The following is a 25,377-nucleotide window of genomic DNA, read 5'->3' as shown; positions in this document are numbered from 1 at the left end:
CTACGGCTCATTTATGAACTGGGTGCAAAGATGTGACGTGATCGTTTTTCGGGGGGAAGGTGGGGAAAGGTTTTGGAAATGTTTTGGCCAGATCACACGCGGTGATAATGGAAGGCCAATTTGAGTCAACTACCGCATGGTTTCGGGAACATGATATCGTGGGGACGAAATCTGCCACCAGGCAGTGAGATGTCTGGCTGCTAATCGAGCAATGTTAATGACCGACGGTTGATCATCATCCGTCTGGTCTAGATTTATTTTCCGTTCTTGGATGTTGTTTCCCCATCCGTGGCCTAAAAATAGGTCCGCCGTAACGTAGGCACGGATGTTGTAACCCATTCAATTGACGTGACCGTACCATACGTATTCCTCATGAGTGGTTTATATTTTTGGCCCGTTTCTATCAACAATGCACCCACCTTTTTGAGTCATATGTGCCGTTGCAGTCTCCTCAGTTATGAGAGAGGCGTGAGACGACGGGTAGCTGTTTTTTTGTTTAATTTTGTCTTAAGTCGTTGAACCGGGTCAAAAGTGGTACCGCCCAGAGTCTGGAAATAGGATAATAAATCAATAATTTGGTTGGCTAATGAACGATTATGATTAACTTTCGCTTGATCGCGTGAGATCGTTATTGAGCAACACACGTTGCCTTGTGGCAATTGATCGACAGACAGCTAAATTAGGCAATTGAATCTGACTCTGAAATTATTTGTATAAGTTGACGAATTCTAATATACCGACTTTTTCTTTCAGCGAATACGACAGCAATGTTATCACCATTTGCAACATACGTGACTTCACGACGTCCATAGTGCTTTCGAAGCAATATACCGACACGGTTGGTTCCCGGTGGCGCTTGAACGTGTACCCGAAGGGTAATAACACAAACTACCAATATCTGAGCACCTATGTCGAGCTGTGCGATGGTATCGCTGGTAGGTACGTTATCTCTCGTGGTTCCTTGTTCAACAGTTCGCCATTCAAACACTCATCTTCCTCAGATATCAATACATCGTGGAACTGTTACACAAGGATGCTCACAAACAGGTAAAATTCCAGTCGGAAGATCACTTCCGGGTGGGGGAAATTCGAGGTTACCAGAAATTCATCCGGGTGAAGCGAGTGCTGGAGGAGGGCTATCTGGATGAAGATGGTTCCATACTAATCCGTCTGTCGATACGGCCCGCGACGATAGCTCTGCGTTGCCAGTATCAGGAGGAATACCATACGCTCAAAGAGGAGAAAATTCTATTCCAGTTCAATAGTCAACTTAGCCAACATCTAACGAGAATACGGACTCTGCGGGAGGAAAACGCTGCCCTGCAGAGCGTCACATACCCAGAGTACAACTCAAACATATTTGTGATGCGGAACTTCAGTAGTCTGCGGCAGAATAGCGAGGATATGTGTTCGGAGAATAGCTACGATGACCTCGGCTGCTGCTGGCGACTCATAGTTTATTCCAACGGTGATAAAAATGGGCGGGATAAGTGGCTAAGTGTGTATCTGAGACTTCTAGAGGGAATTCCTGGAAGGTAATTGGAGAATCGGAATCCTTTGATCTATCTCTCAGTCTGATGATTTTTTGTTTGTTTCATCTTTTTTTTTCTATTAGCTATGAGTACTGCGTCGAGTTGCTGCACAACGACCCCACCAGAACTATCAAGATGGAGGGAACGCAAACGTTCGAAATTCAGGAGAAGTTCGGTTGGTCCAACTTTGCCCGTCTCGACATGATTTGTGCGAACGGATATATCAACGAAGAACATGATTCGCTGTATTTCCGGTTCTCATTGAGGCCTCCAAACTATAAAGTTAAATGTGAATCCCAACACCAGCTTAGGTCGGATCTGAAGCGGGAAAACGAATTGCTCAAGCGGTAAGTCTTGGTAATTTGTACCTATCCGTACAGATTTTTCTGAGTGTAAACATTTTATTATTGCTTTAAATTGATATATATTCGCCCCAGATCAACAGTTTTTTTCTTTCTTTATGGAAAAGATGTTCAGCCGAAGACTTGTTCATCTCTGTACAATATCAACAAAATAAATCGTTGGTATAAGCATGAAAATACGGAATTCACAGTTGAATTTTTTATTTGACGATTCCTAATAATATCTGCGTGAAATCTAACGTAGTATAAATGTCCTGCTGCTGAATTTTATAATTTTCTGGGCAATAATATTTATCTTCTGATGTCAGCAGAATAAAACGAATAAAACAATGGACGGCGAAAGGCAGATAATTTTCACGAATATCTATCGCTTTTTTTTCGTGGAGCTGGTCGAGCAGGCATGAAAGAGATTCGATTCCAATCATCCACCGCTTAAGGCTACTGTACTTGTGAATCACACATACTTTACCAATCAATATAGCATTAAAATAGTATTGAAGCGGTTTTCATGTATCCACGATGAGGATGTACAAGAGCTTCAGAAGAAAACCACTGTTGGGGAAATGAACATATGGTATGTGCTTGATTGGTTTGTCGAAAAAAATGATGACACAGCACAGCAGTCCGTGCACCGACGCAACCGACACAAAAAGAAGAGTCGATTTCCATGCCGTCTGGTGGTGAATCCTTGTGTTTTTTGCATCAGACACACATGGTAGTTGCCAAAAGTAGATTGTAGTTTTTATAATACTCTTATGTTTCGTTGATTTGAAATGTGAATAATGAAGGTAGTGGAACAAATATACAGGGTGTTCAATAAGTTCGAATACAATTTTTCATCGTTGTGTAGGTGCGCACTATGTGCATTCTGTGTATTGGTATTGGTGTCAGCTATAGTCTCATATATGACGGATTTCATGCCAACTCGTCTCAGTAGTTGGCAGCACCATCTCAGATAGTAGTAAAACGTTGTGGGTGTAAAGACATGGGTCATTTAAGCGAATTTTGCAAAAAGCCAAATTTCTTAATTTTTTACAAAAAATTATAACTTCGAAACTATGATACTATGAAACTACAATCTTCTTGTCAAAAGATGAAATGTAGGAAATGGTTTAAATTTTCACAAAAAAAAATCCAACAATTTTTTGGAAAATATTTCATTGACAAAAAAAAGTATTTTAAAAATTAAAATTCATTTTTCTCAAAAAGGTTTTGTTTTTTTTTTAATTCCCAAAAATATATATATGAACTAGCTGACCAGGCAAACGTTGTTCTGCCAAATAAATTATTTCTAGTGAATATTTTGGGAGTTGAATAAAACACACTAATGTATTGTAAGTATGTTTGAATATTTTAACGATCTTTTAAATAAATTTAATGTGACCGATAAAAAAAACGAATTAAATGATTTGAACGAAAGGTTATATGATGTTTCTTGGTGTATTTCATTAACGTAACTGACATGTTTGATCTCTTAAAAGTTAAACGTCAACTGAAAAAAGTAATATAAGTTTGTCGTAAAGTAGAAAAAATGATATATAGAAAATCAATATTTATTGCTGTCTCCTTGTTCGAAAATACGTGCATGTGATTTTCAACATGGCTTAGTTTATAACAGCTTGGTCTCGTCCATAAATTGGAAAACAGCGATACGCCAGCTAACTTCAATGGAGCTGATTAATCGGCCTGTTTGGAATCGCGCTATTTTATCGTTGTCATTCAATCGAGGAGTATTCACATCGGTAATCTAAGTTTGAAACACAGCCATATTGCTTCCTTTATTCATGGATGTTTCTATTACTCTTCACCGATTTGTAGAACTCAATATTCAAATATGCATATGAGTGATCGGAGTTTACAATTGGATCGAAATCGACTTTTACACTCTTAAATTCGTTCGCCTTGTCGCGAAACAATGGTCAAAATAAGTCATCCGTATTTGTGGTTCAATTTACTCTCTATCTGATCGGCATAATTCCGGAAATAATTCTAAATTGTTGAAATTTGAATGAAAATTATTATTCGATTTCGTTTGGATGCTAAATTTGTTTTGAATGTGTTTGAATGCTAAATTTTGCGTGTTTATTCCACCCGAAAAACCATTACTATTTTTGCTTCATAGAAATGGAACATGGAGACCAATGTTGTTTACGTCGAATTGCGTGGCAAGGTTGTCACATTTGCTCAACTCGATTGGACTTGAGCTTGAACAGAATGCAAAATTGCGCTTTTTCCATTCAACAGAATACAACCAACAATATGTGGGGACGAATACGATCGAACTTCATTTTGTGTTTGAACACACGCGCAATGTCATGACAATGCATTGCGCTTTGGCCTGGCTATAACTAAAGCTGTGTCGGCGTTGCTCATGATAGTGTCTCGCAAGTGAATGTATTATTCCTCGCACCGCTTTTATTGATTGTGTAGTAAGAATTGCAGTCGTTCAATCTCCTCTACCTTCGCGTATATGTCGACCATAAATTGTTGGCACAGCTTACGATATCTTGAATTGGCGTTTCTTGACCATGTCAAATCACCATATGATAAACATAAAAATCCTTCGAGCGCGCCCTCTTTTGTTTCGTCGCATGTTCATAAATATTAAATCAAAATGAGAAATGATGTTCATAATGAATTGAGTATCTGTGACGGGGTCTCGTTGGTCTAATGTTTATGCAAGAGATTTTTCGTTAAAGAAACCCTTCTGACTTGCACTGTAGTCACGCGTATTCTTGAGCTTGCCACTCCAGAATACATTCAAGGCGTATTGTTCGTCATCGAAATCTCAACTATTTACTAATAAAAATGACGCAAGAAGTACTACGTTGAGAAGGCAAACCTTGGGAACGTTAGTGCCATTGAAGAAGAACAGATTATTGTTTTTTCTTCGCATTAAATTTCTCGTGTCACCGTGCTATCATGATTCCAGCAGCGCTTGTGCTTTGGATCTATACACGTGCTCTCCAGCTGATGTTTTATCAGGGTTGATGGCAATAGCGTGATTGTCATTTTGTAATCCAAGCAAATGTGATTTGAAGAATTTCGATAATGAGCACAATGCTCATTCAAAAAGGCTTCCAGCTCGTCGGAGATGCTCCCTGCTTTAGATGAATGAAGCGGGCGTTACGCCATCAGTCGTTGAACAACTTAAATGAATTCGTTCTGTTGAAAAAACGAACAACGGTTAAATTATTAGAATATTTTTGACACAAAAATAATAAAATCGCAATTAAAAATAGGGAATTGGGGTCAAAATTTAAGGTTATATGTATGGTATGAAGTCAAATTTTTGAAAAAAAAGTCCAGATCATTTTTTTCTGCATAGAGCCACCCTATTCGGTATTAAATGTATGGTTATCGGTATCCTACCGGTATCATATATAGTTTACAACCTATTCTCATACCTACCAAGTATTTTGAGTATAATTTCATCAAAATCGGTCGAGCCGTTTCGGAGGAGTTCGGTAACAAACACCGTGACACGAGATTTTTATATATATAAGAAGATAACCCTTACAATTTCCAACAAGTCGTTCATACATCGGAAGATGGGCACCTTCAAGGGAAAAAGGTTTTACGAGCAACAATTTTTTCATGTTTTCTTTGAAAAAGATACAACAAGGGAAAAAGTTTTTCGAACAAAAACTTTTTCATGCCATCAAGGTGGTGAAGGTGGTGGGTTCGTCGAAAAATGAACCGCTCGATCCCGTAGACTGCAGTTGACCTGGATGTGTCGGTCGGGACTGCCCCCATCATCATGACACTGGATGCAAGCCTACAAGAAACGTCAGGTTCACGGAGTAACGAAGGCTACAACGAAGAAAAGTTTGAACAAAGTAAAACTGATACTTTCGCGGCACCCAGGAGTTCGTGTTTTCTGACGAGAAACTCTTTGTCTTACAACAGCCGACTGTGGGCGCCGACGTTGACCAGCATCCCCCCGTCGTAAAAAAACATCCCGTGGTTCCAGAACGCCGAGTCAGTGATTGTTTGGGGGACCGTATCCAGGCGTGAGAAGCCTCTGGTGTTTATAGAGCAAAACGTGAAAATCAACGCCGCGTACTATAACACCGAGATTCTGGAGAAGGTTGTGACCCCGGTACTTCGGGACCCTTACGGGAAGGATCACTGGCCCACACGGCGAATATCGTTCAAGCGTGGTTTGTGCCCTCTCAGCTCCAAGGACCTTAATCCGCTGGACTTCTATGTATGCAAACAGAGCGAACATAGAGTGGGCACTATGGAGAAATTTAAGAAGCTCATTCCCAGGATGTAGAACGAATGGACCAGGTGCGTGTCGCGTGCGATTCTTTTGAGAAACGTCTCAAGTTGGTCATACAGCACAAGATCGCAAAGGATCTCAATGAACATTACCTCAATAAAAATTGACGCAGAAAAGAATATCTTGTATTTTCATCTTTTTAAACACAAAACATTGTAAGAGCGGACAACGAACGTTCTTCGATTCCAGAACCATTCCAGAGGTCCAACCTGGACTTCAATTGTCTTTCAAACGCTAGCATAGATGGTAGGGATTGCATTACCATGCCAAAATTTCAATAACCCGTTATTCGGTAATGAAAATTTCATTACCGGTAAAAAAATACTTTAAGATAAACAATTTTCTTGAAGAAACGACTTTTGTTGATAATGATTTGTTTACAAAATAAAAATTTGCAAGTTTTTTTTGCATCGTCCAGTGGATTTTCCCCTCCTGTTGTCCAGCTACGGATTGTCCAACTTCATCAAGTCACGAACAATTTCAAATTCGTTTTCAGATCAAGCAGTGATTTTTGAACTGAAGCTCGGAAGTCCTAGAATTTCCAGATACCAGATGTGTTATCTTATTTTGATTCTCGAGTAATATTTCAAAGTGACATAAAGGGAAATATTCCAAATAACACGCCTTGAATGACCACAGCGCAATTTGGAAGAAATTTCTTTGACGAAAAATCCCCCTGCCAAAACGTGAATCGAATCCGAACCCCCGGCATGATAATGTGGGACGCTAACCACTCGGCCACGGGAGCACCATTGAACATTCCAACTGTGCGTAGCGCCATAGACATGCATGAATAAGTTTTGACAACACAGAATCAAAACACTTAGTAAGCAAAGTAAACAAAAGTTCATATCTGCATCAATCGATTCGTTTCGTTTTGATTACGTTCAGCATCCTGAATTATATACCTGCACTTTACGATACAAGAAATAAACAAGCAAGAATGCAATAGATTCAAATTTATCTGTTTTACATGCGGTACAATGTAGTGGAAATCAGGGAAAATCCGACACCCCCTATTTTTCAGTTAGAAGCAATTTTTTGAAAATTTTCCGATGTCCCCTGTACACACTTGCCATTTCCTACGTTTTGAGGTACCTCACATCTGCGGAAGTTGCTTTGCTGTGAAAAAAAACAAACAAAACAAAACAGAACCGGCCAGCAAACATAAGACATTCCATGTAAATTTCGCTCGTGGAATTTATGTGTTTAAGTCGGAAAATTGTGGAAAATTCGATACTTTTATGAGCTTCATTCATCGTAGATCATTGTTCAATATAGTTTGTGAGATGGTAGGTGGTAGGGGGTGTTCGTAGCCACTTGGTTACGCGTTCGCTTACTAAGCGATCGATCGTGAGTTCAAACTCAGGGCCCTCAGTTGACCATCTTTGTGTTGTTATAGAATAACTACGCCCACGCAACCATCATCAGCTATGGAGATCGATCCACGGTGGAACAAAGATCGATTCATCCATACAACTGCTCTGCTCTGCAAGAAACATCGGGCTGCTGTTCTATAAATAACCCAACAATGATCAATATCAACTGTCTCCGCTGTCCGGTCTGCTGAACAACGGAAGAACAGATAGAATACCATTACGCCTAAATGGCTACTACAGTGTCATTTACCATAATGTAATGGAACAGAAAAACCTAACGCCTAAATGGCTACTACTACTACTGTGTAATTTACAATTTATAGAAACATAAACATATGTACATGTACACGATAAAAACCCGGCTCTGTTACAGATAAAATACTAATGAGCCTAATAAATAAATAAATGGGATGAAAAAATGGTAGGTGGTGTTGTTGCTTATCAATTCTCGAAAACATTGTTCAGAAATTTCGAGTCCATTCGGGGTAACACCGACCCCTTCATTCAGGGTAAAAACGACACCTGGTTTGTATTTCGCACACAGGAAAAATGCGTTCTTACTTTTTGTAGATGCCTCGTGTGTAGATTCGACAGACAAAATGGTAGAGCTGAACTAATAAAACAGCCAAAACCAACGTTGAATCGGGCATGTCAACAAAAAAACCTGGTAGAGCTCATGGTATCCCTTCGTTCAACGCCCATCGGCACATTCAACGTGGTGCTCACCTAAACTGGAATCTTAAAGTGTCCACATAGTATATAGATAACCTCTTGATACTTTGAAATTATTGTAACAAATTTTCATTCGTTTCCTCAAAGGTGTCGGTTTTACCCGACAGGGTGTCGATCTCACCCGCACTCCCATTTATTTCCCATTATTCATCACATCAATTTTTTTATTGTAACAAAATTCGAGTACTAATCAAAAAATGATCTAGATACTAGGCCGTATGAATAAAAACAAAATTCACCTTTACTTCACTTCATTCGAGCAGTCGAGCAGTGAGATTAAGTTTTCACTACGTTTGGTATGAACAAAAGAAACAACAAAGTATTTACTTTTCGAAAATGGATGTTTAGCTGATTTCGTATGAATAAAACAGCATTCATCAAGTATTTACTTCGTTATTATCAAGTATGTTCATGAACATACTTTGGATCTGAAAACACTATCATTCGTTTTGATGTCATATCCGATTTATGTTTAATGCTGCTATCTTGCTCTTGGAGTTAAACAAATTAACGATCCGCATTGATGGCATTGAGCTTCGTTTACTAGTTTAGGGGAGCGTAAAAAAATTGATTGATTTTCAGACGGAATGAACACGTTTTTAAAATTTAAATTATGAATGAAAAATAACCTTCCCGTACCAATTTGGCATTCTGTTTAAATGAAAAACACTTTTGTTTGCAGGTGGTGAAAAAATCTTGTACGATATTGTTTTTGAAGACAACTTTATATTATAATGAAAAGTTTCAGTAATGATGTTGGAAATGTATAGACAAAGGGTTAAACAAAAGTCGGAAAAATGTGTTTTAACATGATGTGAACCTTTTCATTCAAATTTTAACATTTGAAAACTGGCTTCGTGTCTTCTAATATGATAGGTATTACACTAACGAGATACGGACCCAAACTATGGTCCCTAATTGAAAGTCACCACCAGACGTCGACACTATTCCTTTTTCATCGCGAATTCTCGCTTTGTCAAAAAAAAAAAAAACGTTCTGAAACGAAACCTAAACAATCAGTTGATAGATGTTTGACAAAGTAAAAACTATGTTCGAATTCGAAAATCAAATTAGTAAAGTAAACTTTTATTCATACGGATTCAAGTAAATACTAGCAAAGTTTACTTTACTTGGAAACGGGCAGAATAAGTAAATACTTTTTTTATTCATACGACCTACTGTAGAATGGCTCATGAACAGTTGAAAAGAGGTTCTGTAACGATTGAAAGTTGACGACACATGGTAGATCTTGGAAATATGTGGAAATTCTGAGGGTGTCGGTTTTAGCCTGATTTCCCCTACAGCCAAATTATGTGTGTCATGCTACGATGGTACCTGTACAACGCTAGTACAGTTGTGTTTGTCCACGGTATTAACATGCCATCTCAATTGATAACACTTAATTTCTCTCAAAGCTTGCAGAAGCGAGGAGATCGAAAACCTCTGGTTAAGATATCCGCATCTGCTCTTCAGTTTGAAGATATTCCAAAAATACCTGTCCTTTCTCCACCAATTCTCTGACAAAGGAATTCTGTATCTCAATATGCTTCATGGGTTTGCGTTTACGAGGATCTGTGGTAACTGCAATGCACGGCTGGTCATCCATAGACTGCAGCAGGTTTATAACCTAAACTACCTCACAACTTGCTTGACAAAGTGCCATAAGTTCTTCCTTCGTGCTTGACAAAGCAAGTGATCCTGGCTTCTTCGACGCTCATATCATGGTTGACCCATGCAGTTGGGCAACGAATCCCGACATCGTTCGGAGCCCTAATCTGCGTCTGCAAACGCATTCAGTTTTCCTGTCAAACGATTAAGCTGGAACAACAGCTTATAGTCAATGTTTTCGTATGGTCACATTCACATACACCAGCAACGGCAACTTCGACGTCGACATCCAAGAGAATAGTTGACGGGGCGGTGACGGGACGTTGTATGTGTAGCGCACTTTAGAATCACCCATTCCAAAACGTTCAAGAACACTCTTGCCTCTTGGTCGATCGTCATGACTCCCGCTTAAGTAGTACTCCATGACCAAGGCCGATCAAAAGAAGGATGTCGGCATGTGAATCAGCTCTTTCGTAGCCTAGGCGATCAGCGGCTTCTCTCTTTTGGCTACGAAATCATTCGGGTAGATTTACTTTTTGGCACTCGGTCACCTTATCGTCGGAAAAGTCGATTTTTAACAATAAAATAGTTTTCAAGATAACAGTAAATATCGACGCTTCATGCAATTTATGAAAACCCCGATTTCATGTACACACTCAAAGGGTTTCCTCTTCTTCGAGGCTGTGTAGTGAATGTGAATGTAGTGAAATTACACTGCTGCTTGCAATATCTGCCATTCTTTCCATTCACGTATCGACCTGTGTTTGTATATGTGCGTGTATCCAAACGTGACTTGTTTTCTGATTTGGTACCCATCTTGAAAGACGTAGTCCTACATCAAAACACAAACTACTGTCAAAAGATTACAGAGTTAACCACTAGGGGAACTCTTATGAAATAGACAGTGATTCAGGATTCTGAGTGATAGAGTCTTAAGTATTGCAACTCTACGCGTATTTCCTTATATGAAACAAATTCCGTATACCATTCATCCCATTGAAACGAATTTATTTACTTGTCGTGAAAATCAATTGTGTGTCGAAGCCATACCCTCGGAAATGATGATGAAATCGACATTAAGTGAATTCAAACTTTCCAAATAGTCTATAATGAAAATAATGAAATAATCAAAACTGACATTCCACAGTGAACTGATTCCTGAGTACAACACCATCACCTACACGCTGAAGAATTTCTCCGAGCTCCAACAAAAAGATGGCTTCGTGTACTCTGATCCACTGTGCGACGATTTGGGCTTTACCTGGCGATTACTGATCTATACCAATGGACACAACGAAGGACGGGGATGCCACCTGAGTGTATATCTGATACTTTTCGAGGGCGTCTCCGGAAGGTATGCTTCCACAATCTAACCAAAGTGTGCCATGACTCTCATTAGCTATCGTTTCAGCCGATTCGAGTATCGGGTGGAGCTGCTGCACCGTAATCCCACGGCCAACATCAAGATGGAAGGCGTCAACGTGTTCAAGCTGAAGAAGATCTGGGGCTGGCCACAGTACATCCACCACGATCGGCTACGACAGGAGGGATATCTGAGCGAGGACAACTCGCTCGAATTCAGACTGTCCATCTGTCCGCCTGATATCAAACTCAAGTGCGAGTACCAGCAGGAGTTTATTAGGAAACTTAAGGAAAACCAAAAGTAGGTTAATTGAAATCGTGTGAATGTGACAATGTTCCTGTGTACATACAGACTAAAACAAATTAGAACAGCTACAAGTCATTGGAAACTGACAGAATGTGAGCGTGTGAAAGAATGGTGGGCGCGGGTGGAATACTTAATAGACGAAGAACAAGAAGGTGTCAATTATGTATGAATAACTACGGTGAAATAAACGAAAATGTGGAGCGGTTGAGAACATTAGCTAGCGATTCAGAAGCTAAACAGTGAGTGAGAGCGGATAAATAATCCCACGGAAGAAAATCAAAACTCGACAGAAAAAAAAATAAATATGTGTAACTCTCGGTGTCTTCCAATGCGTGGCACAGGTCAAACAAACAGAAAAAATAAAGCTTATTTTTAGCATTAGAATGACGTTCGGAACTGACTGAGCACAGAAGGCAAAAGGAATGCTGGTGAAGAGAGTACAAGGAATTCGAGAGAATGTCGGGACTGTAAACGCTAGAGGTCTCTGGTTTTTTTTTTGTTGACGTGCGAACGTATGAAATACTGCCATTCTTACCTTCGTCTATTTTTTCACTCAACCTGTTGCGGTGGAAATGGAGCATATTTTTTCAGTTATTTACACTCACCTCAGTTTTCGTTTTTATTGAATCTGTTCGTCAAATTATTCACATTTTAGTCAAGCGACAGTTCCAATTGGATCCTACACCTCAGTTTTCGTTTTTCGACGGGATAGGCCGAGCATAAATTTTTCGGTCACAAAAAAAACATTTTGTACGATGAAAAAAAAATGACACGAGGGCAACAAATAGTGGCGACCATTCAGCAGTAGATAGATAGTAGAGAAAATCTCGATAGCGGGAAAAGTTACTCGGAACAAGGAGAAAACAGGCAGCGAGAAAACCGATTTATGTTAGCAAAACTTCGAGAAATACGATCGAAGACCTTTTTGTGCAGAAAATTTGCTGAAGAAAATATTTTGATTGTGTACCGCGCGCGCGATCGTGAGTTTAGATTTCACATCAGACGATCAATGAGCTTTATTATTAATTTTAGCCAAGTTGCTATTTTCAGTGAGATTCTGATGACAGGTCAAAGAATGATGCGGTCCAGCACAGCTATTTGAATGTGCTATATTGTAGCTTTTTGATTTGAATATAGTCAATTTTTTATGATTTTTTTTTCTTTACTATAAGAATAGAACAAATATTCTGGCCAAAAATTTTAATAGTTTTGTAATTTGAACGAAATGAAATTGTGACACAAGCGGCCTTTACAACTTTGTTTCATCTTTGTTGCCAGTGATAAAAAATGTGGAAAACGAAAAAATTCCTACATGAAAATAAAGAGTGATTTTGAAATAATGTTCTAAATTGTTTTGATATCTGTTTTTGAATTTTGCGGTTCGCAAAGGAAAAAAGTTCATTGCTCTTCTCGTTCCTAAAGCTAATATAACAAACCCATCAAATATTATAGGTTTCGCTTCATACAGTGCTTCCCAACTTGATGATAGGATTTCGATAGTTCATAGCGATCATCTTGAATTCTATATTCTAAATCAGACATTGGCAGTCAATTGTCTTTAGTTAGGCTTTCCTGTTTTATGGGGCGCATTTATAGTTGAACGGCTATGCCAATAAAAAGATTTGTGATTACGAGTGCGAGTCAAACCCACATGTGATGTGTATTTTGGTATGGTTGTATCATCGAGCAATAGAAACTGATCCTCTCCATGAGATCATGAAAAGAGACCTTTTAGTACCGTTCTGAATCATATTTCGGACGCTTAAGACATTTGATGCAGAAAACAAATCTAAACTTTATGCACAGGTATTATTTGGTTGAAATCTATCTATATATATAAAAATGGAGTGATGTCTGTCTGTCTGTCTGATTCTTATAGACTCGGAAACTACTGAACCGATCGACATGAAAATTGGTATGTAGGGGTTTTTGGGGCCGGGGAAGGTTTTCGTGATATTTTGAGACCCCTCCCCCCTCTCTAAGGGGGGGGCTGCCATACAAATGAAACACAAATTTCTGCATTACTCGGAAATTAACCAAGCAAACGAAACCAAAGTTGGCATGTGAAAGTTTTAGGGTGCAATAAATGTTTCTATGATGGTTAGACAGTCCTTCCCCCACTCAAAGGGGGGGCTGCCATACAAATGAAACACAAATTTCTGCATTACTCGAGAATTAATCAAGCAAATGAAACCAAATTTGGCATGTGGAGGTTTTAGGATGCAATGAATGTTTCTATGGTGATAAGATACTCCTTCCCCCTCTCTTAGAGGGGGCTGCCATACAAATGAAACACAATTTTTTGCATTACTCGGAAATTAATCAATCAAACGAAACCAAAGTTGGCATGTGAAAGTTTTAGGGTGCAATAAATGTTTCTATGATGGTTAGACAGTCCTTCCCCCACTCAAAGGGGGGGCTGCCATACAAATGAAACACAAATTTCTGCATTACTCGAGAATTAATCAAGCAAATGAAACCAAATTTGGCATGTGGAGGTTTTAGGTTTTAGTTACGTGCTCCCGTGGCCGAGTGGTTAGCGTCAAAACCTAACATGCCGGGGGTTCGGGTTCGATTCCCGTTCTGGTCGGGGGAATTTTTCGTAAAAGAACTTTCCTTCGACTTGCACTGTGATCACGCGTATTCTAGAGCTTGCCACTCAGAATGCATTCAAGGCGTGTTATTTGGCATAGAAATCTCAACTAAGTACTAGTAAAAATGACGCAAGTAATATTACGTTGAGACGGCGAAGTTCCTCTAGGAACGTTGGTGCCATTTAAGAAGAAGAAGAAGGTTTTAGGATGCAATAAATGTTTCTATGGAGTTAAGATACTCCTTCCCCCTCTCTTAGAGGGGGCTGCCGTACAAATGAAACACAAATTTTTGCATTACCCGAGAATTAATCAAGCAAATTAAACCAAATTAGGCATATGGAAACTTTAGGGTGCAATGAATGTTTCTATGGTGGTTAGATACCCCTCCCCCCTCTCTTAGGGGTGGCTGCCATACAAATAAAACACAAATTTCTGCATTACTCGAGAATTAATCAAGTAAATGGGCGGGACGAAGTTTGCCGGGTCAGCTAGTTTTTAATAAATTAGTTGAATGTGCTTTCTACTTTGATACCTATTTGATTGAAAACATAAAAATCATCGAATCAAAATGTTTTTCAATTGAAGCTAATAAGAATCAAACTTCAGAAACTATTTATGAAAAAAAAAACAAATTTCGGACAGAGTGAATTTGAATTTCGGATAGTCTGTTTTCATAACGTTTCTTGTGTTTATATTCCAGTACAATTACTAAATCAATAGAATCGTCAACCATGCGTAAATAACAACCAACTTGCCCTGTTTAAAAGTGTTCTGCAACCTTCCATGTACACACACATGTCCTAAAAATTGTCTACAACCATTGATGGTTGGTAAACTTGTAATAGAATTTTTCCATTTTTTTGTTAATTAAAACTCGAAATAAATATCACAACCTCTTTTGTGACATTTGCAAGCATTTAACTCTTCCTCTATTCACTCCCAAAATGATTGTAGTATATTGATGTTTTGAAACAGGTGTACATTTGTGTTTTGTGGTGTTTAAAACTTCTTGTAAATATCCTGTTGAGTGTTATGTAATTATTTTCAATCTTGTACACTAGATTCTCACTCACTTCTTACTTACTTTCTAGTTGATTTATTTATATATTTATTCATCCACTTTTGGTAGATTTATTTATTTATTTATTTGTGGAATTATTATGTTAATATTGAAATGTTGTTCCGTGCATGATTTTTTTTTTTTTTTGACGTAGGACTACGTCTAACCGGAAGATATAGGGGGTGAAATGGAAATCTAGGCACTGAACAAGTAGGAAAAAATGCAAGATTTGGAACGCTTATAACTCGAGCATTTCTCAATAGATCGCAAAGGTTTTTGCATCAATTGATAGGAAATATATCTACGCATCTATCATAACGAATAACATTTCATTTTTCATGAGATAAATAATTGAATAATTGTGAAATATCAAGCATTGTCAAAATGCCCTATGTGCCCATTTTTGATTGGTCCATTTTGTGCTCCTCAAATCGTACCGACCAAAACGGGCAACCAGAGCAGCAGCGAAATATAATGAAGCACGATTGGAAAGGAAAAAGAAAAAAATGAACGAAACATTGGTCGCAGTCTCACACATGCGTAATTCTCGAGCCAGCCACTCAGCTTAAAAATCCCCGCTCCGCTGCCGTAACGATCATTCTCATTCAAACCGTACACCACATCGGTTCTCATCACAACACATCAACAAACCAACCCAAGCAGCCATGTATGGACATGGTAAAGGAGGAAAAGTGAAGGGAAAGGCAAAATCCCGCTCGAACCGTGTTGATCTGGAGTTCCCCGCAAGGGTAGCTAGGCCGAGCGCGTTAGTACCAGTGCACCAGTCCATCTAGCCGGCGTTATATAGTTTCGGCCGCCGAAGTGATCGAGTTAGCTGGCAAAGCTGCTCGCGACGATAAGAAAACCCGCATTCGGAACAGAACACATTCGGTTCGGTGGACATCAAGACAACAGGCAGTTGCAGCGAGTAGCGAGTGCCAAACGCAATCGCAAAACGGCACCTGGTAGCAGAAGAAAAAAGTTTGTTCTTTATACAAACTGCTTTGGTGGCAAATCCAGAACAAGGCGGCATCAAGGGCGTTCGAAATGGTTTTTTTTCAAAACCACGAGTACTAAGTTTTCTAAATTGAAACCATTCCATAAAACAAGGCGCTTTTCAGGGCCATTAAACCTTCCAAAAAAGAGTTTAGGAAATACAGTTCAATGCTTTCTAAAACATTATGCAAAATAATAATAAAACACAAATTGATTTTTTCTTCATTTGTTTGCCAGGATCTGATGAGTATGTGAATTTGGCAGTTGTTCTGAGCTTATTGATAGTTGGGGACTTTCCTGATTATTCAATTTTCACCCATTCTTAAATTGTTTCCAGATTGAAAGTACATTAATTTACAATTAGTTCGACATTTAGCTAATTGGACGGACATGTAATGCGACTTATTTAGTTGGACATTTTTGTAAACATAGAGATCCAAATTATGACCCCACATTGAAAGTCGACACTGTACCACTGTCATCGCAAATGTTCAATTACAGGTTAAAATCGCCTCCAATGCGACATTGAGTGGCGCTTCGGCACGTCGCATTGAATGTAATTTACTGTACAACATGTCACAAAGCTGGATGGGAAGAAATTTTCCAACTGTGAAAGCTGTGGCGAGTGGCAACAAATCGCTAAACAGGAAGGTTTAACCGAACAAGATGGGGATATCGAGTGACAACAAAACAATAAACTCTTTAGATTGAAGATAATTTTGTGATCCTGAAAAGGACCCTTTTTAGCCTGCATGTGAATCCAACGAGCGAACAAATCGTAATGAATGTATTTTCTTCTTCTTCTTCTTTTTGGCTTTAAGAGGGTTTAAACTTTTCAGTTCATTCGCCTCTAGATGAATGTATTTTTTTGCCATCGCTCCCTTTTAACGCTCATTCGTTCGTCTCGTTGGACTCGCCCCTCTGGCTGAGTCTGCCGATTTGTCTCTATCCTGTGAGTGTGTACCGCTAGAGTATAAAACACGCGGACCCCAAAAAAATATCTTATTTTCTTTCAAACCGTAAACCCGTGTGGTTGTACGGCATCGGCATCGTGGGCGTAACAAAGGAGGACAAGTTAAGGGAAAGGCAAAGTCTCACTCGAACCGTGCAGGTCTCCAGTTCCCTGTTGGTCGCATTCACTGATTGCTCCGCAAGGGTAACTAGGCCGAACGGATTGGTGCCGGAGCACCAGTATACCTAACAGCGATTATAGAGTTTCGGCCGTCGGAGTGCTCGAGTTGGCTTGCAAAGCTGCTCACGACAATTAGAAAACCCGCATCAAGAACAGAGCAGGTTCGGTTCGACGCTCATCAAGGCAACAATTAGTTTCAGTGAGTGGCAAAGTGTTTCTCCGGCACGTCGCATTAAATGTAATTTACTGAACAACATGTCACAAGCTGGATGGGAAGAAATTTTCCAACTGTGAAAGCTGTGGCGAGTGGCAAACGCAATAGCTAAACAGGAAGGTTTAACCGAACAAGATGGGAATATCGAGTGATAACAAAAACACAACACCAAAGGTTCTTTTCAGAACCATCAACATATGCATAAAAAGTAAACAGTAAACTAATCCATTTTTCAGGTAGATAGGTAGGTATTCACGTAGGAGAAGAAAATAAAACAATATATTTAAAATATATATTTAACAAAAGCTGTCCCCTTTGTATAGTCCTACGTCACTCCGGTTATGTCCCCGACATTACCCACCCGTCTTTTTATTCACACTTGCCAAACTTCGGCTGAAACATAATGACTCGGTATAAATGAAACGGACTTTTTTCACGGAAATTGCACGCAACGATTTTCATACATTGCATGAAATCGTTGTGTTGTTGTATGCAACACCACATCGAAGAGCGCGAGTAAAGCTCATTTTCCGCCACACCAACACATGCTAAGAGCGAGTAGCTTAAGCGACGCTCTAAGTGGTCACTCATGCGCGAGGAAAATAGAGAAGCCAGGTTTCGTGGAAGAATCGCGAGAATTAGCTCAACCTTGACAAAAAAGAGCGGACAATTATGACTTGTTTGGCTGCATGGCTGGGGGTTTGGGAAAATTCGCGGTTCAAAAAGAACATTATCGCCAACTATTGTTCTCCTGAAGTAAAATGGCTAATTGTTTCAAGGAACTCGAACTTTGTTTTTTCAAATGTGCTCAATGTTGTTTGTTCTTGATAGGGAATTTAACGAAAGTTTTCGAAGCCTTTAGAAATCCGTTAAGTGTCTGTGCTTGTGAAATAAAGCTCAAACAGGTAAAGATTAGTTTGTTAGCCATAAGTTCAAATTCTTAATGCGTCGAACAGCCGTTCGACGGCTGTTTGTTAGGGATTATTTCCCAGGTAGACACTCCTTGGAAGCTCGGCATATCGAACTCAATCGGCTGGACGCACTTCTGACCCCACGGTTGGAGTCAAAGTTTCCCGACAAGGCTATTTCCGTCGGAAGGAAGTGATACGTCACTACAGCACTCCGGACAGAACAAGCAGAGCGATAAAGTCAAAACGTGAGCACCCATCCCGTTATAACATGCGCATGTGGGTGGGTATTTTTAAACTTGGAACTGATGAGACAGTGATCACTGAAATAAAGTTTACGCTTAAGAAAATGGAGACGGACGTGGCACGGAATTGTTAGGGACATTAGGAGAAATGAATTGTAATTTAGCTAGTTAATAAATGTTTAAATGATATTTAGTTTTGTTATTTGGAGAAACCGTTCGTTTTATGATCGTTCGTGGTACTGTAGTCTGTTTGATTTTTTGGGTATATGTCTGGAGTCTCACTCTTGTTTCTGAAGCGAGAGGTAATATTTGGACACTCTGCTGTACTCTGTACTCTGCTGAATTCAAGTGAAGAGCAATTTGTTGTGCCTTTTTATCCAGGTTCAGCTGCGAATTTCCTCCAATCCTTTGAGCGAGTAGCAGAGCAAGTCATAGGAACGCGTTTAGGAAACATTCTGGAAAGAGTCACTGTTCCAAAATGTTTCGATTCTTTAACAATTTTCAGAGGCCACTTTCAAGACTGGTCCTTTGCCGGGCAAATCTCGCGCGAGTGGTACTCTTTGAGGTGTCGCTTAAGCCACTCGCCTTCAAGAATCCTCAGAACAGTGGCGGAACCGTAGCTGTGAATTCTGCACGCTACAATTCCTTTGTATCGAGTATTTCAAGAGGGACGCTACAAAAGTAGACCAATAGAATCAGCAAACGACGCTATACTTTTTCCCGCTCTCTTGACATTTCTCTTCAGTAAGGTTTGCCATTTCATAATGGAAATATATACGATCCAACAACGATTCGAGATTATTAAAATTTACTACCGAAATTCGGAGTCAATGGTCTCAACTTTACTACGCCACGTTCAATTTATGGTCGTCATAATTTCGGGCTTCGTCAATAAACAAAATATGCGTTATTGGTCAGGCAGCAATCCCCACGTACTCCATGAGCTACCATTGCATCCCGAAAAAATTCGGTTTGGTGCGGTTTATGGTCCGGCGACGTCATTGGCCGTACTTCTTCCGTGATGATCAAGACCGGCACGTTACTGTGAATGGGAATCGCTACCGCTCAATGATAACCGAATATTTCTGACCCGAATTGGATGATATGGACTTGGATAATATGTGATTTCAACAAGACGGCGCCATAAGTCACACAGCGAATTTAACAATCGATTTATTGAAATCCAAGTTTGGTGAGCGTGTTATCTCACGAAATGGCCCAGTCAATTGGCCGCCTCGGTCCTGCGATTTAACGCCGTTAGACTATTTCCTGTGGGGCAATGTCAAGTTTATGGTCTATGCCAACAAGCCAGCGACGATTGATGAACTTCGTACGAATAACGAACGTGAAATTGCAGCAGTATCGGCCGATTTATGCTTGAAATCCGTGGAAAATTGGGTTCAGCGTCTGGACCATGCAAAAGAAATCGAGTTCCATACAACTGTACTTTCACATGAATAAATAATGTCATTGATACCCAAAACCGTTTTTGTTTTATTTAAAAAAAAAACTTTTGTAGCGCTCTTATTGAAAAACCCGATGTTAGATACAGACATATCTATAGAACATATTAGACTTCTAACATTTTAGATATAGAAAAGTTATTTTCATTCATAATTTTCATCTTGATAGTGTGTTCATTCCACCTGAAAATAAATTATAATCATTGTCGCTTCCCAATCTCATGATAGAAAGCTCAGTGCCGTCAACGCGAAACAATTTTTCGTTCCAAAAACAAATAACTCCGCTCCGTCTGTGTTGCAGATCCGTACTGAGAACCGACTGTCTGACAATATAAATATATCATGTATTTGCCAGCTCATGCCGGTACGTGTCTGATAAACAGTGTTCGTTCTCTGTGCACTTTTGCACAGAATGTTTGCACTGAGCTGCGCGAGTAGAGATATTTCCTATCGATAGGTGCAAATATCTCTGCGAACTATTGAGAAATGGCGAAGCATAAATTGCAGTAGTTCTTTTTGTTCTAACAACTGATGAAGAGAATCGTCGAAACTATCAGCACTTTTCGTTTATTTGGTTCCGTCTTAACTTTACAATTGTATTACGCTGTCAATCCGCACCAGATTTTCTCTTTTCTACTCAGATATCGATCACAAACTATAAACACCATTTCTCTTATATTCTGCTTGAGGTGAGATCGGATCCCAGAACAGTAAGGTTTTCCTACTGGGATTTGTAAGCATACTTCCATGAAAGCTATGTTGTATCTAAATAAATGCAGCGTATATCTGCATTCCAAAATTCTGGACACTCTTCCATATCCGCACTAGCATAAAAATTTCCCGTATGCTGTTGGCATCCTCTTAAACATAACACACTTTGATACAGATGGCTTCCTCTTCTTCGAGGATGTGTAGTGAATGTGAACGAAATTGCAGTGCTTTTTCTCAATATTTTCCATTATTTTATCGAGCTGTGTGTACGAGGGCTATCCGATAAGTACTTAGCCTACAAAAAAAAACAAGTTTTTTGGAAAAATGACGATTTGTTTATCCACATAGTCTCCTTTTAGCTCGATACACTTAACCCAGCGATGCTCCAACTTCTTTAATCCATCTGAAAAATACGTTTTCTCGAGTTCTGCCAAGTAGGCCTCCGTGGCGGCGATGTTCCTCATTCGACTCAAATTTCTGTCCGGCGAATAACTATTTCAAGTTTGAAAACAAAAAAAATTGCATGGGGCCAAATCTTGAGAATACGATAGATGGGGCAGCAGTTCGTAGTGCAATTCGACCAATTTGGCCGTGGCGACGGCGGAATTTCGATTTTTTCCATTCTTCTAAAATCCGCGGACACGCCTGCTTCCACACACGGTCAAAACAGAACTACGAGTCCGATTCGGCTGAAATTTTGACAGTAGCCGTTTACGAGAAAGTACAGGGTTTTCCATTTCAGGTTTCCGAAAGTATACAGCCCTGCGCTGACAACCGTTTGACATAGCTGTCAACCAAAGCGTCATATCGTTAGTTGAATGTCTGCCATTTTACAATATGGATCATTTTAGCATCGCACAACGTGTTAATTTTGTTAAATTATACTATAAAAATGATGAAAAACCGGCAGATGTTTTTCGAGCATTACGGACGGATTTTGGTCGTCATGGACGGCCTACAGAGCACACAATCGCTAATGTAGTGCGTAAATTCGAACAAACTGGATCCGTAGCGGATATTGTGAGACCTGTGCATCATCGTAATGTGCGTTCGGCCGAAAATATTGCTGCTGTTGCTGCCAGTGTGGGGGATGACCCGAATGTTTCGATTCCACGGCGTGCTCAGCAATTGGGCTTGTCAAACACATCATTGTGGCGAATTTTGCATTTGGACTTGCACCTACATCCATATAAAGTCCAACCGGTACAAAAATTAGAGCGTGGTGACCATGGAATGCGTCGGGCATACGTCGATTGGGTGAACGAACAACAGCAGCAAATTCTGAATCTCCGCATCAAATTTTCTTCAGCGATGAGGCACATTTCGAGCTCGGTGGCTATGTGAACACCCAAAATTTCCGTATATGGGGCTCAGAAAATCACACGTGATTGTTGAGAGGCCATCGCATCCGCCAAAAGTCACTGTTTGGTACGCATTATGGTCTGGTGGAGTCATCGGGCCGTATTTCTTTGAAAATGAGGACGGCGAGACGGTAACCGTGAATGGTGAGCGCTATGGCCGCATGTTAACCGATTTTTTTTGCCACAAATTGAAGATGTGGATACGGATGACATGTGGTTTCAGCAGGACGCCGCCACGTGCCACACAACTCGACCGAACATGGCCATATTGCGAACGAAATTTGAGGGACGCATAATTTCGCGTTTTGGTGATGCCAATTGGCCGTCCAGATCATGCGATTTGAACCAGCTAGACTTTTTTTTTGTGGGGTTATGCGAAAGACCGTGAAGCACAAGCCAAGAAATTTCGTGACTATTTGAAGGAGAAGTACGAGTTTTTGGAATGGGCTCGATACCGTTTATCTCTCCTGAAGGTCAACTTGGCGACCTTTGCAGAGTGGGTATTTTCGCTCGCTGAGGTTCCCAGTTTGCTTACGATTCCATCCGTGGTACAACAGAACAACCCGTTGAAAATTTGAGCTAGTTCGTCAAAGAAGACTAATATGTTTTTTCATTCTGAGTCCGTTTCGGAGTCCACTAATGAAAACGTCTCGAAACCTTCTCCCTACCATGGAAGTTCTTCGAAGATGTCCACTCCCAGCAACGACAACTGTCTGATCTGTAAGGCGGCTCGCACACCGGAGCAATAAGCAACTAACAACTATCAACACGCAATAAGCAATATTATCGCCAATTGGGTTTTCCATTTAATATTTGTTGATCTCGCACACCGCGCAATACGATATCGCTATTACCTTTGTAGAGCAACACATATTGCTAGCAACACAACGTGTCTGTTGAAAAAGCAGCTAATCGCCTATAATTTGACAAATTTCGTTCATTAAGCAGGTTGTTTGCATAATGCCAGGCGTTTTTATTGCTTTGGTATACGAAGCACAACAAAATATGTTGCCTGTTGCATATTCCGTATTGCAGCTTGCTAGTTGCTTATTGCTCCGGTGTGCGAGCCGCCTAAGGGAACGTGCAATTCAGTATCAAACTGCAATTGGCGATCTAACGTACAAATCTACACCTAGGCGGCGCTGCGGTGAAAGTGACGATGGTTTTAAATTTTGCCATGTGAGCTTATGGAAGGTTTGCAGTTCTTTCCATAAATTACAATGTTATAATCATAAAAGATTATTTGATTGCGATGAGTTTGTAAGAAATTTAATTCTGCGCAATTTTATATATAAGGGGCTGTCCACATACCACATGGACAACTTTAGGGAGGGTAGGGGTTACGAAAATGTCCACGCTTGTCCACGGCGAGGAGGGAGGGGGTCCAGATAAAGTACACGTGGACACGTTAAATGAATATTCAAAAAACAATCACTCCTGTATTCAACAATACGCGACATCCATTCTGCAATCCCAAGAAAAACCATATTTATCAACAAAAGGATTGAACTTTCTGATCGTTGATCTTCTTTCCTAAATGTGTATTCTGAGAATAACGTCGTGAGCTGAGAGCGATCGATTTACTTTTATTTGTTTTAGAGAGTCATTGATGAAAATGACAGACAGTAACGGTAACGAAGATAATCTTCGTTGAAATGTGATATTTTCTGGAATACACTTCTTTCGGGTTGTCTGGGAAATTTGTGCCACCACTGATGATAATCAAATCGAGACGCAGATCAAGAATAATCCTCAGTACACGCCACATGAAATAGCAGATTTATGACCCGGTATGACCCGGTGAACCTTGGTTACATATAACGCTACAATGTATGGTTCTACACTATTTGACAAAAAAAAATCAAATGAATGGATCGTGTCTCCATCAGCAACACGCTTTATAAACGCAACAAAAAATCGCAGATTTCAAGCAAATCGTGATGGGCAATGAAAATTTTAACCATTTTTAACAATGTTGATCGAAAAAAACCTTTGGGGCAAGCAAAACGAACCTCTATTAGCTATCCTCAAATCCGATTTTCACTTGGTGGAAGTCGTTTTTTGAGTCTAGTGGGATTGGAAATTCCGTTTTATAAATTTTGGAAGAATCGACAGCACGTAGCCCTGTATCTGGAGAAGACATACAACCGAACCTGCATTCCAGTATTTCTGAGCACATTGACAGACTGGATAGACGGCAATCTGCTGCACTTTGTGATAAATCTCGTGTCAAACCGGACCATCGAGGTAAACGTTCGGTACACCAGTTTTAGGCGTCTCCACGAAGAAACTGGCGTACCTCAAGATTCCATCATAGTGTTCGTATTCACCTATGCGGACGACAACCTGAGGAAGAACTGTGCTTCCCGGTTTAATTTTTTTAAAAGAAACATTACCAAACCTTACCGGAGTAATAACCGAATGATCCGTTTATAGGTGGCCAAAGATGGTCTCTAACTGACTTGTCTGGCCAGAGATAAACTTAACTGCTGATTAGCTTTGGCCTGCTACTATCAATACCAACGGTCTCGGTGTGCGCTGGTGTGGGAGAACCTCCGTTTGATACCTTTGTGAACGCGGCGAAAATCTCCAGAATTGCGAGCTTCCTCGCCTAAAGCAGCGGAGGTGAGCAGAAGCACCTGGATGTCTCAACAAAAAATCTTACAACAGGTGACACACTCCAATCTCACACCGATAGCAAAATAACTTTAGCTTGGGGCCAATTGAGGATGCTGGTGGTCAAGTGGGAAACACTATAAGAAACATCTTCCGAGCTGGAGCGAGCTCAGTGGGCCTGACGCAAACATTTGTCGGATTTATATCATAAAAATTGTTCGTTGAAGCGGCTTAAAGCGACCCGGAACATCAAAGGCTCATAACCAGGATCGAAGACGTGAAAGCGATGAGGGAGCATCGAATCATGTCCAGACTAAGAATCGGCCCCTGAAAAATATCACATAACCTCAACAGGAGATTCTTCCATCGCCTTTGCGATCAGTGCGAGATCCGCAATTTGGCCGAAAATATCGTTTGTGTTTGTCTGAAATACGAGAACCTCCGGAACTTTTACCGAATCAGCGGGAGCATTTGTGGTCATCCTTAAATTGCTACACTGCTTTGTTTTCT

General features: G+C 40.1%; 1 protein-coding gene across 21 annotated transcripts in view; it reads left to right on the top strand.

The window, feature by feature from the left end:
• Nucleotides 1-12,907, top strand: part of LOC129777832 (uncharacterized) — a 47,302-nt gene extending 34,395 nt beyond the window's left edge. For all 21 annotated transcript variants that reach the window (XM_055784362.1, XM_055784371.1, XM_055784356.1 and 18 more), the window contains 5 exons: nucleotides 754-939; nucleotides 1,002-1,535; nucleotides 1,616-1,879; nucleotides 11,046-11,252; nucleotides 11,310-12,907. In XM_055784362.1, coding sequence (XP_055640337.1) covers nucleotides 754-939; nucleotides 1,002-1,535; nucleotides 1,616-1,879; nucleotides 11,046-11,252; nucleotides 11,310-11,565 — 1,447 coding nt within the window. In that variant the 3' untranslated portion in view covers nucleotides 11,566-12,907. The remainder of the gene's footprint in view (nucleotides 1-753; nucleotides 940-1,001; nucleotides 1,536-1,615; nucleotides 1,880-11,045; nucleotides 11,253-11,309) is intronic.
• The last annotated feature ends 12,470 nt before the right edge of the window (nucleotides 12,908-25,377 follow it).

This window comes from Toxorhynchites rutilus, chromosome 3 (genome assembly GCF_029784135.1).
Source record: "Toxorhynchites rutilus septentrionalis strain SRP chromosome 3, ASM2978413v1, whole genome shotgun sequence".
Lineage (NCBI taxonomy): Eukaryota > Metazoa > Arthropoda > Insecta > Diptera > Culicidae > Toxorhynchites > Toxorhynchites rutilus.
This window is presented reverse-complemented; position numbering and strand designations above follow the sequence as displayed.